Source organism: Nannospalax galili, unplaced genomic scaffold, assembly GCF_000622305.1.
Source record: "Nannospalax galili isolate Female #2095 unplaced genomic scaffold, S.galili_v1.0 scaffold305, whole genome shotgun sequence".
Lineage (NCBI taxonomy): Eukaryota > Metazoa > Chordata > Mammalia > Rodentia > Spalacidae > Nannospalax > Nannospalax galili.
Window position 1 is genome coordinate 11,069,671 of NW_008356258.1, and position 18,322 is coordinate 11,087,992.

General features: G+C 41.3%; 1 protein-coding gene across 7 annotated transcripts in view; it reads left to right on the top strand.

The window, feature by feature from the left end:
• Rapgef2 (Rap guanine nucleotide exchange factor 2) overlaps positions 1–18,322 on the top strand; it is a 299,442-nt gene that overhangs the window by 105,531 nt on the left and 175,589 nt on the right. For all 7 annotated transcript variants that reach the window (XM_017803518.2, XM_029556717.1, XM_008854327.3 and 4 more), the window contains exon 4: positions 8,872–8,955. In XM_017803518.2, the coding sequence (XP_017659007.1) occupies positions 8,872–8,955 (84 nt within the window). The remainder of the gene's footprint in view (positions 1–8,871; positions 8,956–18,322) is intronic.

Genomic DNA, 18,322 nt, shown 5'->3' on the forward strand with positions numbered 1-18,322 from the left:
AAGATGTATCTCTTTCAAAATTGGCTGTAATTTTTAGGTTCACAGTTAAATTAATACAGTTATACAATATTGAACTCAGTATAACCCTTATAAGACATAAAATTGAATGAGGTTTTAACTTTACACACTCAATTGTGTATACAAAGAGAATGGTACAACTACGGTTTTAATGTATTTGGAAGAAGTCTTTGCACAGGATGAGGTTATCCATCCCCAGGATGGCATGTCTGTTGTAGGTATTTTTGTTTCGTTTTCAGTGAAACTATCAGTGAATTAAAACGTCTGTTTAATGTTTCTAGATAGCTGAGGTTCTCGTTCTGTGCATTCTGATCATTGTGGACTGGTGGCACTGCAAGCTATTTTCAGAGAGAGATGTGGCTCTGAGTCAGATCTGACTGGATGCATACAAGTTATCTTCAACCCTTCAGAGAGGTGGGAATAGGTTTTTTGTGAGGATGAAATTTCAGTGCATAAAGTACCACCTCTTGGCAGTTTCCAAGTGGGTTTTCAGGTTTGACTGCTTATGTAAATTTGGTTGTTCCTTGAGCCCTTGTCCTCTAGCTTGAGTCATTGATTTGGTTTATTGTAGCACATGGCACATGTGCATTGTCTTTGTTGAAGAAGGCTTATTGAATAGCTTCCTAACTCCTGGACCTCACCCCATTTCATTTTCAGCTGGATTCTGTGAACTTGAGAGTGACTACACTATGAGCCCATGAATTCTTTGGCTTTGTTAGCTCCTCAGTGGTTTATATTATTCCCTCTGCTGGCTACGTGAATTATCACTTGATGTCCGTTTTGTCCCCTGTATTTTCAAAGCTATAACATCTTAGTATTTTCATTTTTCTTCTTAGGTCTTCCTGATGTTACTGACTGGCTTTGCTGTTTTCTAGTCTCTGTAATTGGGCTGCTGTTGATTGGAGAATAAGAATTGTGGAAAAAGGAAATGCTTAAATGGTGCTTCTCTCCCTAAGTCATTTATTTTTGTTTTTAGCTAGGTTTGTTTATTTATTTATTTATTTATTTATTTATTTAGTTTTGGCTTTTTGAAATTAGATGTAGCTCAGATTGTCCAGGAACTCATCATGTAGCCCATATTGACCTCAAACCCAAGTTAATATGCCTACCTCAGCCTCCTGAGTGCTGGAAGTACTGATATATCATGCCCAGTTTTTACATCGATGTGTTTGTTGTGGTTTGGTTTCTTTTGAGACAGGTCTCCCTGTAGCCCCAGTTGGATTGGAACTCCCTATGTAGACCAGGCTGGACTTGATCTCACAGAGATTCACTTGCCTTTGCCTCCTGAGTGCTGGGACTAAAGGTGTGTGTGCCACCACGCTTGGCCTTCACATCAGTTTTTATAAGTGATGTATTTCCTTACAAATTAGAATTTTAAAATATTTTTTATTATTTTTATTTTATGTATATGAGTGTATTGCCTGCAGGTATGTGAGTGCACCCGTGCCTTGCAGTGTCGAGGAGGTCTGAGGAGGTCAGAAGTGGGCATTGGATTCCCGTGGAACTGGAGTTATAGACGTTGTTAGCTACCATGTGTTGCTGGGAACCAAATTTGGGTTCTCTGCAATAGCATCCAGTGCTTTTAACTGCTGAGCCATTTTTCTAGCCCTACCTTCTACCTTTTAAATGTTATTTGCTTTCATATTGTGGGCATTAACATTTATGTCTGGTTTAGTATTATGAACTATATTTATAGTAAAATCCTACTGTTCTGCAGGTGGAAAGTGTAAATAAATGCTAAAGTTTTAACTCTTAGTAGAGTTCATTCTAAAATATAATGTCACTAAATGATGTTTGTAATTATATTTCTTTTTATCTGGTCAGTTACTATGTTGTGTTGCAATAGTTTAATGAACTCACTGTCTCATTAACTACACAAAAATAATGGATACAAATTTTGTTTGAGTTTATAACTTAAAATCTCATCAAAGCAACGAGAAATATAAGTAATTATTAAACTTTGTAATAAATCCATTAGAAGTACCATGAAAAAGACAGAAATTATCGTGTATCTGGAAAGCCATCTGTGTGTGTGCTGGCACTCGGCCAGGGTCAGAACTTTTTCTAAGCCATGAACACTGTTCACAGGAAGCTCTCTCTGCCCAGCTCCAGCAGTACCAAGGATGATTGAAAGAGCCCCAAAGCTCTTGCTATTGAAAACCTCTGACTGGAACTGTAAGGGATGATTTATCATACATAAGTGAAGTTATTTTCACTGAAGTTTTTTTGGGCATAATCATGTATTTGAGAGTACAAATTTAAGCTGGTCAAAAGACCACACTTCCCGCATAGGTAGACAAAATTCAGGATGCTGGTCCTCAGCTAGGGCTTTGATTAATGGACCTGGCTGTGGGAATCTTGCAGCCTGAGGCCTAAGCCAGTGCCGCCTTTCTGTTTGTCTGACACCCGTGAGAGAGCAGTCAAGGAAGGAAGCAGTGCTTTTCTGGTTTGGACAACTGGTCGTGTTATCTCTGCCTTGCTGTTGGAACTTGAGTTTTGTGTGCTTTTCTCCTGGATGCCAGCAGCTAGCTGCACATGCGGCTTGCATGGTCATGGTCTGACATTGAGGGCAACATAGTGCCAGCTTCCTTTCTAGTGCCTCACACTGATACCTGGTCACAGTTGTACCATGTGATGGGGGTACCTGTGCACCTGTGATGGCCGTGCCCCCACCCCACCAGTGTTTCCCAGCTCTATTGTGGCACACTCCCTAGAGCTCACATTCTGCTGCTCTGTGGTTGCTGCCTCTCTGAGTGTCTGTTTTCCTGCCCACTGAAGTGCAGAGAGGTGCTGGCTGCTCAGACCCCTTCTGCTGGCAATCACTCACAATGGGAAGGAACCCTTGTAGCCCCCAGGCCCTCCTCAATGTGGTTTGTTGGAATTGTCTTGGAAAGTGCTCATTTCTGGTCTGGGATTACTTGGCTTTCGTGTGGGTCATGTTATTCCAGCCTGTCTTCCTCTGACTGGCACCTTTGAGCTCAGGCTGTGTTCTGGCCTCAGGGCCTTCTGCCACAGCTGTACTCACTCCTGCCACCCTGTTCTCTGCCAGCCTCACCTGCCCTGGCATAGACAGACTGGTGGATCAGGCTTTCTACGTTTTCATATTGTAGTGATGACTGGTCAGTAGATTTTTCAGAACTTTGGTTCTGGTCCTATAATGATTATTTTTTTCTCAGTTAATCAGTTTCTTTTTATTAGCTTTCTTTTTTCAACCTCCTGTGACCAAGTGTGGTAATCACTTCTGCTGCCTAATCATTAGTTTCTTGCGTTTCATGTGGAGATGTCGCCACCATGTGGACTTCCAGGGTATTGCTAAGAAGTTTCATAAGCATGTCCACTCCCCTTTTACTGGAACATTGAAACTTGCATCTTTGATTTTTAGACACTACAATCCAGATCTGACTTGGTATTTGTTCCCTTCATTAGGAACATATGTAAGTGAGATGGCTCAGTGGGCAAAGGTGCTTGATGCCAAGGCTTAAGACCTGAGTTTGAGTTCCTAGAACGTGGTGAAAGGAGAGAATCATCTTCTAGAAGTTGTCCTCTGAGGTCCACACATGCACCATAGTGCACCTTTTCTCCATAAGTACGTGCATTAATAAAACAATTCTAAAAAGCAAGAGCTATTAAAAGCATTTAAATTGGGGCTGGAGAGTTGGTTCAGCGGTTGGGACCACTGCTCTTGCAGAGGGTTCTGTTCCCAGCACCCACATAGCAGCTAATAACTGTCCTTAACTTCAGTTCCAGGGGATCCAACACCATCTTCTGACCCCCACAGGCATTGCACACATGGGTGCACTTACGTACATGCAGGCAGTAAACTCATACACATAAATAATAAGAACAAACACTGAAATGGAAATTAAGCATCATGCAGTGTACACACATAATAGTACTGGTAGTACACACTGATAGTACTGGTGAATTAGAGGTGTGAATGGGGAAAACCTGAAGCAGTCACTGGCTGGCCATGTGAACCGTGCTCTGGGAAGCTGGGAAGATGACTCACACTACCAGAAAGATGCTCAGCCTTTAGATGGACTCATAACCTGGAACTTGAATGAGAAGTCCTGAGAAAATGTGCTTTTCAGAGCAGGAACAACAGGTTTGTTCAAAGGTCCTGGGGCATAGGTAGAAAAACAAATGTGGCATACTAAGTGGGCTGTAGACTGTAGACCAGCCTGGCAGAGAGGCTTTAAGAGAGGAAAGGTGGGGGGCTGGAGAGATGGCTCAGTGGTTAAAGGCACTGGCTGCTTTTGCAGAAGACTAGGGTTCAAGTCCTCATACCCATATGGCAGCCAGTTTGTAACTCCAGTTCTAGGTGACCTGAAATACTCTTCTGCCCTCTTTAGACATTGCATGACATGGGTGTACTTATAGAGATGCAGGTAATACACTCACACACATAGACTAAAAATAATAAATAAAATATCTAAAAAAGAGAGAGAGGAAAGGTGAAGAGAGCTAGTGCTTTTCAGTCCAGGCTGGTAGAAATATGTACTGCTGTATTAGAACCGAGGTAACTTTGGGAAGAAGCTGATGATACCTGTTTCAGAATTGAGGACCTAGAACCTTAGAATTTAACTTCATTAGGATCACATGGCCAACAGGAGAGAGTAAGAGCACCTTTATTTACCTTATGTGCTCTGCTCACAGTTTTGGACTTTCTCCCACCAAAGAGTTGTGGCTATGCCATGGTCTCATTTACCTGAGCAAGATTTGCCAGGTGAGGCACATAGTTCTACTAAAATGGGGGGCGGGGGCAGGGGCAGGTCCATGCAGTTGGAGGAAGAGATAGACCTTAGGAATAAGACACTGTTAAAGAAAATATGTAACAGCATGAAGTTTGGTGAGATGAGTACTTTGGAGTTTGGGAAACAGCAAGTGACAGGGTTTAGGGGCTGAGCCCCACTCCATGAGGTACAGAGGGATCTGGAGGGTGGGGCTAGCAGAAGACCTACCAGCAGAGTGGCAGGGTTGTGGTGGAGCAGACTGAAGTAGCCAACAGGAGTGTGGGCTGTGTTGGGGTACAATAGAAAGTGAGGTGACTATCATTTTAAATATGGACTTAGCATTCCAATTTTGACTGAGGATGAGGCAAGATAGGGGTCATGTGAGAGTGGATTTCTGTCTGATTATTATGGGAGGTGAAATGATTATTTTTGTGATCTACTTACATTTTGTTTTGCTAGGCTTTGCTAATTTCCTCCTTTTTGATGTGAAACAAAATCAGGAACCTTTTACAATGTCTTGTCAAACCCCTATTCCATCCCCACACCCAAGCTTTTGTAGCTTTCATTTTGTCTGCCCTAGGATGTGATGTGTTGGAATCGAAGAATTGTCTTGTAGTTCTTGCTCTTAGATCATTTGATGAACTGTGGGTCTTCTCAGAGTGTCCATTTGGCCAAATAGAGACTTAGAATGTACTACTTTGCTATCTAGCCCCTTTTTAAAAGAAAAATATTTATCTTTATGTGTGTGAGTATATTAACTGCATGCATGTAAATACACCCATGTATTCAGTGCTCATGGAGGCATCAGATCCTGTGGAACTGGAGTTACCAATAGTTGTTAGATGTCATGTGGGTGCTGGGAACCAAACCCAGCAGCGAGTGCTCTTAACATTGAGCCATCCCTCTCACTCTGTTTGACCCCGTTTAATCTTAAAGCTCTTTTACAACCATCACTGTTCTAAATGCTCAGACAAGGAGGATTTTCTGTGGTGCTGTTTCTGCTTTTTCAATAACCTTTGAATATGATCCTTAGCATATCATTTTACAACATGATAGAAAGTAAAATGACACTGATTGTGCTTTATGCGCATGCACCTAATTGCATGAATATTGATTACAGTGTGAGTTTTCTTTTGCCGTCATTTATTACTGGGGCTTGATATTGAGATCTTTGCTGAAGGATGTTTAGCAAGCCCTGTGCATGACAATCATGTAGAAAATTTAAGTCGCTTCAATTGAATGCTCATTACATGCTCAGAAACAAAGTGACTGAGTGGGACAGGTAATCTGGAAACATGCCTTTTAAAATTAGCATCCCAGGTGATTTGTGTGGCCTTGAAGTTTAAAGAGCCACTGGGTAAGATGGAATTTCAGAGTTAGTCCTAAACAGTGTCAGTCGTCGCTGCTCTTCCTGCTGCAGTCTTCTGTTAACTAGCTTTGTTGCCACTGTGTCTGCAGGATCTTCGTTTGGTCCTGTCTGTCTGTCTGTCTGTCTGTCTGTCTGTCTGTCTGTCTGATGAGCCAAAATCTCACTGTGTAGGCCTTTTGGCTGGGGACTTTCCTGCTTCAGCCTCCTTTGTTCTGGGCTTGTAGGTGTGCACCTGATACTATGGATACTGTGTAGACACAAGAACATGCTGTTGCTGCTGCGGTTCTGAGCACTCTGCTTATAACTTCAGCTTCATTTTTCAAAAGCACAATTATGACTTTGCACATGGAAAGGTGCTAATAATCCCCTCTGGTAACAGCTAGCTGCCTCAGGCATATTGCAGAGGAGGAGAGTGAACAGGGCTAGCACAGGGCCTGTGACAGGAGGATTTACAAGGTGGTATTTTGCAGCAAGGAGTTTTCACAATGGCCATGAGCATGAATTCTGTAGGGGACAGAGGCTTTTTTCGCCAGCCTACAACTATTTGCAGGACATCTTAAAAATAGGATGCACTATTTTTGTATTCTTTGTTATAATTAGCTTACTATGATAAAATCTGAATCCTTAAGACAGCTCAATAATAAATTATGATGATCATGTTTAGTTTGGTATGAAGTAAATGCTTAGTCTCAGTGGCGCATCCAGCAAGTGTTTGTTGAGTGGCTATTTCTGCAGTGCCTACTATGAAAATATAACTTCTGTCAGTTAGTTGTGGAGTCTCTGGGGGAAGAGAACAGCTCCTGTTACCTTTTTAGTACCTCTGTGAGGGGGGCTTTGTAATTTGATACCCTTTGAGTCACATCACTGAAACAGAGCAGAGACAAAGAATCTCACAGCTGCTTGCAGTCATTGCTTTTAGGCCTTTGGTGAGGCATAGTACATCATGGTGAGGAACCATAGCTAAGAAACCTGCTCACTCTGGCGAGCAGGAAGCAAAGAGAGAGAGAGCAGAAGAGAGCCAGGTCCCACAGCTCCCCTCAAGGACACAACCCTGCATCCTAATGTCCTTCCACAAGGCCCCAAGTTTTAGAGGTTCTATCACCTGATAGCACCAGGGGCTGGGACCAAGCTTCCTACACACAGACCTTTGCGGGACACGTATCCTAACTGGAGCAGCAACTTTAAAGCAAATTCTAGTTTGGGATAGTGACCGAGAAGACCGTTTTCTCACTTTCACATCTTCAGATCTTTCCCATAGCTTTCCTAATAGGAAGAGTCAAGTCTAATTACAGGGTAATCAGTGGGTATTCAGGGTGCCTGAATATTTGCTGTCACAGTGTTCACCAGCTTTCAGCATGGGTTGTCTGTCACTTCCTGTCTATTTTATGATCAGCGACAGGAATACTGAGTTCACAAACCTCATACCTATTTTGTTCACATTAATTTGCCTTTAGAGGCGACCAGTATGAACTCACTGAAAAGCCAGCCAATGTTAGGTTCTCCTTGTCACCACAGGCCTTGGTGTCATGTATGACACTTAGGAAAGTATGATTTCTATGAGTTGTCATATAATAATTAGCATTTGTGTTTAGTGGTCATTGTTCATCTAATCTTGTTAACTTGCCTAAGGCCACACAAGTGTTGATATACCTTAAAGTCCTTTTTTTTTTATTTTTTTTTAAGGCTTTTTATTTCCTGGCACCAACCTGTTTATGATAAAGACAGCATTGTGAGAACAGATTAAAATATGTTTACAGAATCTTCCTTTTTTCTCCTTTCTACCACAGCATTTAATGTTAAAAAATTAAAAATTTTTATATGTATGAGTATATTGTCTGCATGTATAAGTGCACCTGTGTCATGCAGTGCCCGCAGAGATCAGAAAAGGGTGTGGAATCCCCTGGAACTAGAGTTACAGATAGTTGTTAGTTGCCATATGGGTGCTGGGAATGAAACTCGGGTCCTCTGCACAAGCAGCCAGTGCTCTTAACTTCTGAGCCATCTCTTCAGCCCCAGTTTTTAGCACTTGCAGAGGATTGGGGTTTGGTTCCCAGCACCCACGAGTGGCTCTGTCGCCCTCTTCTGGCCTTCATGGTACAGCATGCATACCAGATACACAGATATACAGACAACACATACACATAAAATTGAAAATCTGTGAGAAAGAGCCGGGCGTGGTGGCGCATGCCTGTAGTTCCAGCTCTTGGGAGACAGAGGCAGGCGGATCTCTGTGAGTTCGAGGCCAGCCTGGTCTACATAGTGAGTTCCAGACCAGCTGGGGCTACAGGGAGACCCTGTTTCAAAAAGACCAAAAAAAAAAAAAAAAAAAAAAAAAAAGTGAGAAATCCTGAGAATATTGTGTAATAAAGAAGCACGGGTATGTGGTAGCCAGGGAGAGGCTTGAGTGGACTGCGTTCCATCACTGCTTTTCTGTTTCATTGAAGCAAGTCAAAGTATTTCCTATTCAAAAAACTGGGCTGAAAAATAAAACTTGGAATGGGAGGTCTATAGATCTAAGGAACATTAAAAACAGAAATAAACCAATAAATAGCTTATGTTTTAATGATAAAACTAATTTGAAGAACAATTGCAATGCTTTTATAATGGTATTTTTATGTCTATGTTTTATGCTGCTGTTTGTGGTTCTGTGTGCAGTGGCATGCATACTGCATCTTGTGTTTTATATATATATATTTTGATTTTTGTTGGCTGTCGATTATCATTTGATTTCTGTTATCCTTTCTTTTTCAGTCCTGATGATATTGGGACCTGCTGGTATATCCTTCTTTCTGGTTCCGTGTTCATTAAGGAGTCCATGTTTCTTCCAAGGAGCAGGTATGGTACAGACAAGATTTATGACCTTGAAGCTCGAAGTTCTTTCTGCAGAATAGAATCTTTTTGCAAGATTATTTACTGATACAAAACAAGGCACTATTTTGGGGTTTACTGTACATAAGTTTTTTGTTTATTTAAAAAATATTTTTATTTTGTGTATATGAGTGTATTGCAAATGTGTATGTAGGCGCACCCATGTCATGCAGAGCCCACAGAGGTCAGAGAAGGCGTCGGATCCCCTGGAACTGGAGTTATGGATGGTTGTTAGTCACTGTGTGGGTGCTGGGAGCTGAACCTGGGTCCTCTGCAAGAGCAGTCAGTGCTCTTTAACTGCTGAGCCATCGCTCCAGCCCCTGTATATAAGTTTTTAAGAATGCTTATTTTATACTATGAGTATTGTTCTAATGTCCTTAACAAGAAACGATGCTGGTAACATGCGAATTTGTCACATGACCATGTCAGCTGTGCTGTCGGACACCTTTGTCCATAGCAGATAACACTGGGCTCAGGATGACTTCTGGAAAAAAGAACGAACGTATAGCAAGCAGTGTTGTAAACGTCTGAAGATAGACAAAGAATGCTCACAAGACCACAAGGGACTAGAAATGGAAGGTCTAGGAACTGTCTTTGACTTTGCTGCTCTTGGGACTGTCTGGTCTCTCAGCTTTGCATTTGTCTTTGAACTGGCCTTGTGCTCTCTAAAGCTACTGATTTCCCTCTCTCTGCGCTGTGTGTGTGTGTGTGTGTGTGTGTGTGTGTGTGTGTGTGTGATGACTGTTGATTTATGACCTCATGTGTCTAAGGTTTATGCCATTTAACTGTAGTGCCCATGTCCTTTTGTTGGATACTGTAGGGTACAATCTGATTGGTTCAGATGTATACCTCTGGTCCACTTAGCTGTGTCTAGAAAGGCTCATCTATTAAAACATGGCTTCTCATGTTAAGGTTAGCCACTGAGTGTCAGGAGAGACTTACTTACTTTCTTTCTTTCTTTCTTTCTTTCTTTCTTTCTTTCTTTCTCTCTCTCTCTCTCTCTCCTTATTATGTGTTTATTACAAATAACATTTTATTTGAACTAATTTTTTAAAAAGTTTTTAGCCAAGCATTTTATATTACTAAATATTTAAATTGATTAAAGTATAATGATCTCATCTTGCATTCAACTATTCTGGTTAAGTAATTCTGGAAAGATTAGAGTTACATTAAGAATTTATTTTAAAAATGTGGAAAAAGTTTCATATAAAGTCAGAGCCAGTGAGCTATGTGAAGAGAGGTGGTTGGTTTTATAGGAGGCTAAGGTTGGCCTAGGTGTGGCAACAGAAGGGGGTGGAGTGGGTCTCAGAGGCCATAAGGGCAGTGAAAGAGTACGTAGTTCCCATGCCTCTGCCTTCTGCTTGACTGTAAGCTTTATTCTCTTAAGAAAATGATTTCGAGGGAAGAAAGTCTTTTTGCCGTTTTTATAGTAGCAATAGTCTTAATAGTGAGAATAGCATTGGTAGTGGTAATCTAGTAATTGTAATAGTGAAAACATGGTGACAGAATTAAAATAACCAAATACCTAAGGCGTTTATACTGCATCTGGTTTGACAGGACAATTTTAAACATTTTGTATCTATTAAATAATTTAATTTTACTATTCTCCTTTGCATGTAGCAAATATAGAATTATTATCTACATTTTACAGGTGCAGATACTTGAGCTGTGTAGGGTATTTGCACTTGATACAGGTCCACTAGAAAGCCTGTGAATTCTAGGAATAATTCCTCTAGAAATGGAATTCCCAGAGGAATGGAAAATGAGTAGTAATCCTTCTCTTCAAACATAAGACATGGTATTTTATCCTTTGGAGTTTGTGTCACATTTCTAACCTTGTAAGAATAAAAAAACAACATTTAAGCAAAACATTAGAATGTTTTAAAAAAAATTATGTGATTTCAGTTTAGAAAATAATGACAGATGAGCTATGTAGATTTTCAAAAGTAAGGAAGAGACAAACCTGAAATCTCTCATGCAAGATGATCATTCTTTAATTTCTAATGTTTTTCATTCTAGACTTTTTTTGTGGTGTGCATGCGTGTGTGGGTGTGCACACGTGTGTGTGTGCATGCATGTGTGCATGTGTGTGGGGGGGTAGGTGGTGTGCGCAGGTGCTCTGTATGCTTAAGAACATCTTTACCTATAATTTACCATCTTGTTTATATTGGTTAAAGAATGTGTGTATATGTGCACATTGCTTTTCATTTATTAGAGCATCTTTATACAGATTTACTCTTGATACCTTTCAAAATCTGTTTAACTTTCCACAATTTAGTTCAGTAATTGTAAAGAATCTTTGATTTTTGATTATAAGTCCTACCATGGTAAACACAGTCTAGAATTCATGGTGTTAAAGGATACTGTCGTCATCTTGCACAAATAAAATTTGTAGACTAAGCTCTGGAGCAGAGAAGGAGCCTGTGATGGCTTCCTACCAGCCACTGTCAGTCAAATAACAGCTTGTTCTAACTCCTGGAAGGGAACCCAATGTTCAGAAAGCTGCTGTTCTACGAGGAGGACTTTCAGTTCAGACCCATTTCATGAACACATTAGACTCTGATTATTTTAAAAGATGACATAAGTTACTCTCTCTCTCTGGCCGCATGTCAGTGCTTGTGAGCCAGGACTTTAATAGGATGAAGGAACAGTGTTTCGGACTGAGTGACAAGCCAGAGGCTATATATAGGCTATTTCTTCATGTTGCACCTGGTGGCATTTACTCTGTCCAAATGAGTTGTTTGTTTCCTTTAGTGATGTTGCCTCAGGAATAGTTCTGAGGTGGTTCTGATAGGAAAGAGTCAGTCTAACTGGTGCTGTTTTGGAGGTTGCTTTAGTGATTCATGTGTAGATAGTTCTCTTTCTAGAAAATAACTGAGGTTCAGTGTGGATGAAATATTAATATCAGCCCAGTTTTTATGAAACTAGGTTACAATAGACTTTCCTTACTTAATCATCCTGTAAGTCTGGAAATTAGTTGTCCATCTATGTAAATAACTGAACCTCCTGGTGATGCAACTCATTTTACCCTCAACAGATAGTTCACCCTGAACAGGCTAGCTTTGTCAGGAGTATTTTTAGCAACATTTTCATAGTTTCACTAATTCCAAGGAAATTGCTTTGATACTTGTCACTTGGCTTCCAGATTCATTAACTTTATTCAAGTCCTCAATTGACACTGAAATCGACATTTTATGTTTTTCTGTCCTTTATTGTCCTAGACAGACGAGAGCTGTTTTTGCTACCTGCCTTTACTTTGGTTGTTTGAACATGAGTATTGTCCCTTCATAATACTTACAGACTTTATGAATTCCTGTGTGATTATTAGTGGCACCTGACATCCCTGCTTCAAGCAATTTCATTGGTATGTTGCTTTTAGAAGACTTATTGTAAATATATTAGTAATTTTTCAAGTTTTGAGCCATAAATATTATTTGTAATACTATGTTTTTTTTATGCTATCACATAAAATGTTGCCCTGAGACCAAGCTAATCTCTTACTTTTAGAGTTCACTTACATTCTTAAAGTAATGTACAGTTTATAGTTGCATTTTCTGCAAGTTTTATGTAAGTGATTTCAGTTTTTTTATCTTCATAGAAAGGCTGTGAGCAAAGCTGATTTAGAAATATAGTGTGCAGGCCTGGCGTGGTAGCACACACCTTTAATCCCAGCATTTGGGAGGTAGAGGCAAGTGGATCTCTGTGAGTTCGAGGCCAGCTTGACCTACCTTGTAAGTTTCAGGACAGCTGGGACTACAGGGAGACCCTGTCTCAAAAACCAAAAAAGTATGTGGGATCAGAAGGGGCATTTGCTGTGGGTGAGTACAGAGGCAGTACACCCTGTCCACTTTCCAAGCAGCGGGGTGAGGCAGGGGTATCTCCTCTGATGTGTGGGGCTGCATACACCCATACTCACGAGGGTTCATGTGTTAGAGCAGTGAGGTGAGGCAGGGGTATCTCCTCTGATGTGTGGGGCTGCATACACCCATACTCATGAGGGTTCATGTGTTAGAGCAGTGAGGTGAGGCAGGGGTATCTTCTCTGATGTGTGGGGCTGCATACACCCATACTCATGAGGGTTCATGTGTTAGAGCAGCGAGGTGAGGCAGGGGTATCTCCTCTGATGTGTGGGGCTGCATACACCCATACTCATGAGGGTTCATGTGTTAGAGCAGCGAGGTGAGGCAGGGGTATCTCCTCTGATGTGTGGGGCTGCATACACTCATACTCATGAGGGTTCATGTGTTAGAGCAGCGAGGTGAGGCAGGGGTATCTCCTCTGATGTGTGGGGCTGCATACACCCATACTCATGAGGGTTCATGTGTTAGAGCAGTGAGGTGAGGCAGGGGTATCTCCTCTGATTTTTTTTCTTCCTAGAAGCACAATGTATCAAAGGAGTAGGACTGCAAAACTGTGATGAAATTTATCTTAAGTTATAGGGCTAGAAATGATTTTAAATGTATCTTTGGTTTCTGCTACATAATATAGAAAATCATTAATAAAGTTTATTGCCCTTAGGTACCCTAAATCAGTACGTTTAAAGATCTGTACTAGATCTTTAATCACAATGATTTACTAATTTTTTATAAAGAACTAAATATTTAAGGAGATGGAAATTCTAATTATCCTGAGTTGATGATTACACATTGTTTGCATATGTTGAATAATTATACTATACCTCATAAATATATACCAGTTATTACATATCAATAAAAGAAATTGTTAAATACTTTAAAATTTCTTTTATTGTTCCTGTATTGTGAATTTTGAAGCCCTGTTTGTGATAAAGCGGAATAATAACTTCAGTTTGTGTTGTTTTTAGAGCTTTTTCTTAAAAAATTTTTTTTTGAGACTGTCTTGTTTTGAGCTGTAACTGGCTTGGAACTTGATATGTTGACCAGTCAAGCTTCCAAATTGCAGGAATCTTCCTGCTTCTGCCTCCTTAATGCTGGGATTATAGACAGCCATGAGTCACTATGCACGGCATGTGTTGTTTTTTGACTTCTGACTTCTTTGAAAGATTGAGGATTCTAATTTAGGTATTAAAGATTGGCTCAGACTGTGTTTCTGAACTTGGTGTTTGGTTGTTACAGAAGAGAATTTTCCCATTTGATGTTAATTCATAGAGTTGTCATCTTTTTCTGTAATTTGTTAGTCATTTTAAAACTTTATTTGCAGAATAAATAAGGAATGTGCTAGGTATGTAAAACCTGAGCTGTAAATTGTTACACACGGACTTTCCTTTGACTTGTATTGCTAGCAATCCTTGAAAGGTCACTCAATAAAACATTGAATGTGATTTTCCTTAATAGAGTCAGTTTTGTCATAGAGATTTCCAAAAAGGGTCCATTAATAGAAATGGTCACTATACCACTATGAGCTTTGTCCTTTATGTGAGAGAGCAAGTAGTAAATGGTCTCTTTCTTTCTTGTTTATGCAGTGGCCAGAGTAGAGATTGTAAGTTGAAGGAAGAAAAGCATCTCATACTAGCCATTAGCCTAGGAAGTTGGAAAGTGCCAAGAGGATTGGGACTAAGGCTTGGAACCAGAGACATTAGGAAAAAGACCCACGCCTCCAGTGCATGGGTTTAGTATTTAATTTACTGGCTGAATCTGTTCACGATAAGAGCCTTAAGGGCGTCTGTTTATAATGGGCAATGTATTGTTAGTGAATTGCCATCAAATTTGGTGTTTGCATGTGGGCCTCTTTGTGAGTTACTCTATCTCATTTTAAAACAGGTTCTGTGGAGTTCAGCTTCTGAATCATATTTCCATGTTTTTTCAAACTTGAATTAAAATTTGCATTGTGTGCTGCAGAGTAATCCTATATCAAGGCCTGGGTTATCAAAAGAAGCATGACTTGCAATTAGTATGTGTTTGGGAAGGGGAGGTAATTGTGTACAAAACATGAAAGAAGCTTCCTTGTGTCATGAGACAGGTAGGTAATACAGTAGAAGTTGATGGAACAAAGACCATGTGGAATGCAAAACCCTTTGAAAGATAGAGGCTATTTAATGGCTGGCACAGTCGAGGGCAGCTCTTCTTGGAGATAAACTTTGAATTGGATTTATGATTAGACTGTTAGGAAGTGGTTAGAAAAAGTTTGAGCTTAGCAGAGAACATGAGTGATAACATAGAGAGGGGCCTGAGGGAGGACCATCCAAACAGTGCCAGTAGCTTTGGTGAAGGCTAAAGAATAGGTTAGTCTACGTAGAGTAGGAGGGTGGTGTTGGGGGTGCAGAAATTGCAGGAACATTGGCAGTGGTGACATTAGGGACAGGTCTGGTCTGCAAACTGCAAAACTTAGTTGGCAAGCCAGGACTGTTGTTGAATTTTGTCTCAGGCAGCATTCACAGGAAGTTGGCAGCAATATGCATAGCATTTATTTGTGCCATGTTGACTGTGTCCATTTATAATTAGTGCTTTTCTTCATCGATAACAAACACATCCACAATCTTTAAAAATTAAAATTGTGCTATGGTCCTTGTAATAATCACATCGTAAATTAGAGCTGACAGCTATAATGAGGATAAGTGGAGAAACAAGACATTTAACTAATCAGTTCTGAGAGACTGAAATACTATTCTCATTATGCTTCATACGACAAACAATGAGCTGCTTGAGTTAAAAATTGTAGGCACACTTCTGTAGCCAGTGCTACATTATAAGTTAATGAATTGCCCTGAGCACTGGCTAGTTTATAGTCGTGATCCAGGGTAAAAGAGTGGGTGAGTGACTGTGCTTATGTGGTAAGGAGCAAAGATAAAGGTAAATGTTTTATATTTCCCATAAAGAGCTATAGGATTAGAAAACCCTGGTTTATTAATTAAAAGTCATGTGATGTCTTATTAAAGATGGAGTATGACATTTAAAAAAATAATTCACTAGCAAACTATGTTGTAGAGGGGTGACTTTATTGGATACAGTGTCCAAAAGGTATACAAGCATACACAAAAGTGAGGAGAATGGGGCTTTGGAAGAGGAGTATGAATGTGAGTGTGTGTGTGTGTGTGTGTGTGTGTGTGTGTGTGTGTGTCTTAAGGTAAGGTTTATCCTCAGGATTTGGCAAATCACAACAGTACAAATATAAATTAAGCATGGAAGAAAAAGACTGGTTCTTGAGGAGAAATGAGGAAAGCAACGAGTACAGGTCATATTGAAACAGTCTGCAGTGAGTTTCAGAAAGTAGACTGGCTACACTTCTCTTCTGTCCCCTGGGAAGTATCTTTGATTTAAAGAGACACACAAATGCATTGCTCAATATTTCTTTCTCCAAAAGAGAAGCCAAAAGGCTTTCTTTTTTATTTATTTTGTGCATGGGGTGTACTAGTTTGTTTCTCCATTGCTGTGACAAAACACTCTGATCAACTTGGGGAGGAAAGAATTTGCCTTATATTTCCCAGCTCACAGTTCATCAGGGAGCCCAAGGTAGGAACTCAGGGCAGGAACCTGGAGGCAGAAGCTGGAGCATAGGCCATGGAGGGACGCTGCTTACTGGCTTGCTCCCCTGGCCCCTGCTCAGCCTACTTTCTTATGCAACACAGGCCTACCTGCCCAGGGGTGGCGCAACCCACAGTGGGCTGGGCCCTCCACATCACTCATTAAGAAGATGCCCCTCAGACATAGCCACAGGCCAGTCCAATAGAGGCAATTCCCCAATTGAGGCTCCCTCAACCCAGGGGCTCTGTGCATGCTAGACAAGCACTCTACCAACTGAGCCACATCCCAGCCCCAAATCTAGTACTTTTCTATAGGACCCAGACCTGACTTGAGTTATGAATTGCAGAGTTCCCTAAGAAGAGGGAAAGGAAGTGTAGAATGCTTCCGGTCATTTCCGAGCCCTTCCTGAGAGCCAGGAACTTTTTTCCACTAACAAACCTTGTATCATCCAATCCAGAAAGAGGCATAGGGAAGCAACTGAGGCAGAGACGGCAGACCAGGTAATGTACCCGATACCCCGTGTGTGTCTTACAGGTACTGTAACTACCAGGGAGAGCTGAGCTCCAGGCTGAGTCCAGAGCCTATACCCCTGAGCTCCTGCCCTGGCATCTTCCTCCCACTGTGTGAGCGCCTCAGCTCAGCAATCTCGATCAGGACACACTGGTTTGAGTAAAACGATGTACCACTTGCCTCATGGTCAGTGTTTGTCACCTGTTCTAGTTTGCCTTTAAATGCTGTGACAAAACACTCTGACCAATATCAACTTGGGGAGGAAAGTGTTTATTTGTCTGACATCTCCCAGGTCACAGTTCATCAGGGAGCCCAAGGTAGGAACTTAGGGCAGGAGCTGGAGGCAGAAGCTGGAGCATAGGCCATGGAGGGACGCTGCTTACTGGCTTGCTCCCCTGGCCCCTGCTCAGCCTGCTTTCTTATGCAACACAGGCCTACCTGCCCAGGGGTGGCAGCACCCACAGTGGGCTGGGCCCTCCCACATCGCTCAACAATCAAGAAGATGCCCCACAGACATGGCCACAGGCTAGTCCTACGGAGGAAATTTCCCAGTTGAGGCTCCCTCTACCCAGGTGGGTCAAGTTGACACTAAAGCTCTCCAGCACAAGGGGTATGTTCACGTGACTGTGTCTGCATGTAGCGGCCAGAAACTGTTGTGAAATATCTTTCTCAGTCACTTTCCACCTTACTTTTTGAGGCGGGGTCTCTCAATAAACCTGGAGCTCTCCTATTGGCGAGACTGGTAAGCTGTGAACTTCAGGGCTGCCCTTGCGTCCTCTCCCACCAAGGCTTTGTTTCAGAATCTGTTGCAGCTGACTTTAAAAAAATATTTTATTTATTATTTTAATTTTATGTGTATGAGTGTATTGCCTGCATGTGAGTGCACCCGTGTTGTGCAATGCCTCGGAGGTCAGAAGAGGGCTTCGGATTCCCCTGGAACTGGAGTTAAGGACGGTTTGTTGCCACCATGTGGGTGCTGGGAGTCGAACCCGGGTCCTCTGCAAGAGCAGTCAGTGCTCTTAACTGCTGAGCCATCGCTCCAGCCTGCAACTGACTTTTGATGTAGGTGCTGGGGATCTAAATTCAGATTCTCAAGCCTGTGTGCCAAGGTGGCTTACTGACTGAGCCACCTCTCAGCTCCATACTTTAAAAAGAAGTCCTTATCTGGAATGGACTCTGATGGTAATAGAATAGTTATGTTGTATCACACTGTGCCACACAGTTCATTGTCACATGCAAGTGATTCCAGCTTATAGTTCATCTGTTAATGTCAGTAGTCATTTAGGCAAGGGGGATCATAGGAATTTCTCTTTTAACTTAAAAATGTTCAGTTTGATCTACACCCGTAATTCCATGCCTATAACTGAGTCTGCAATAGAACTAAA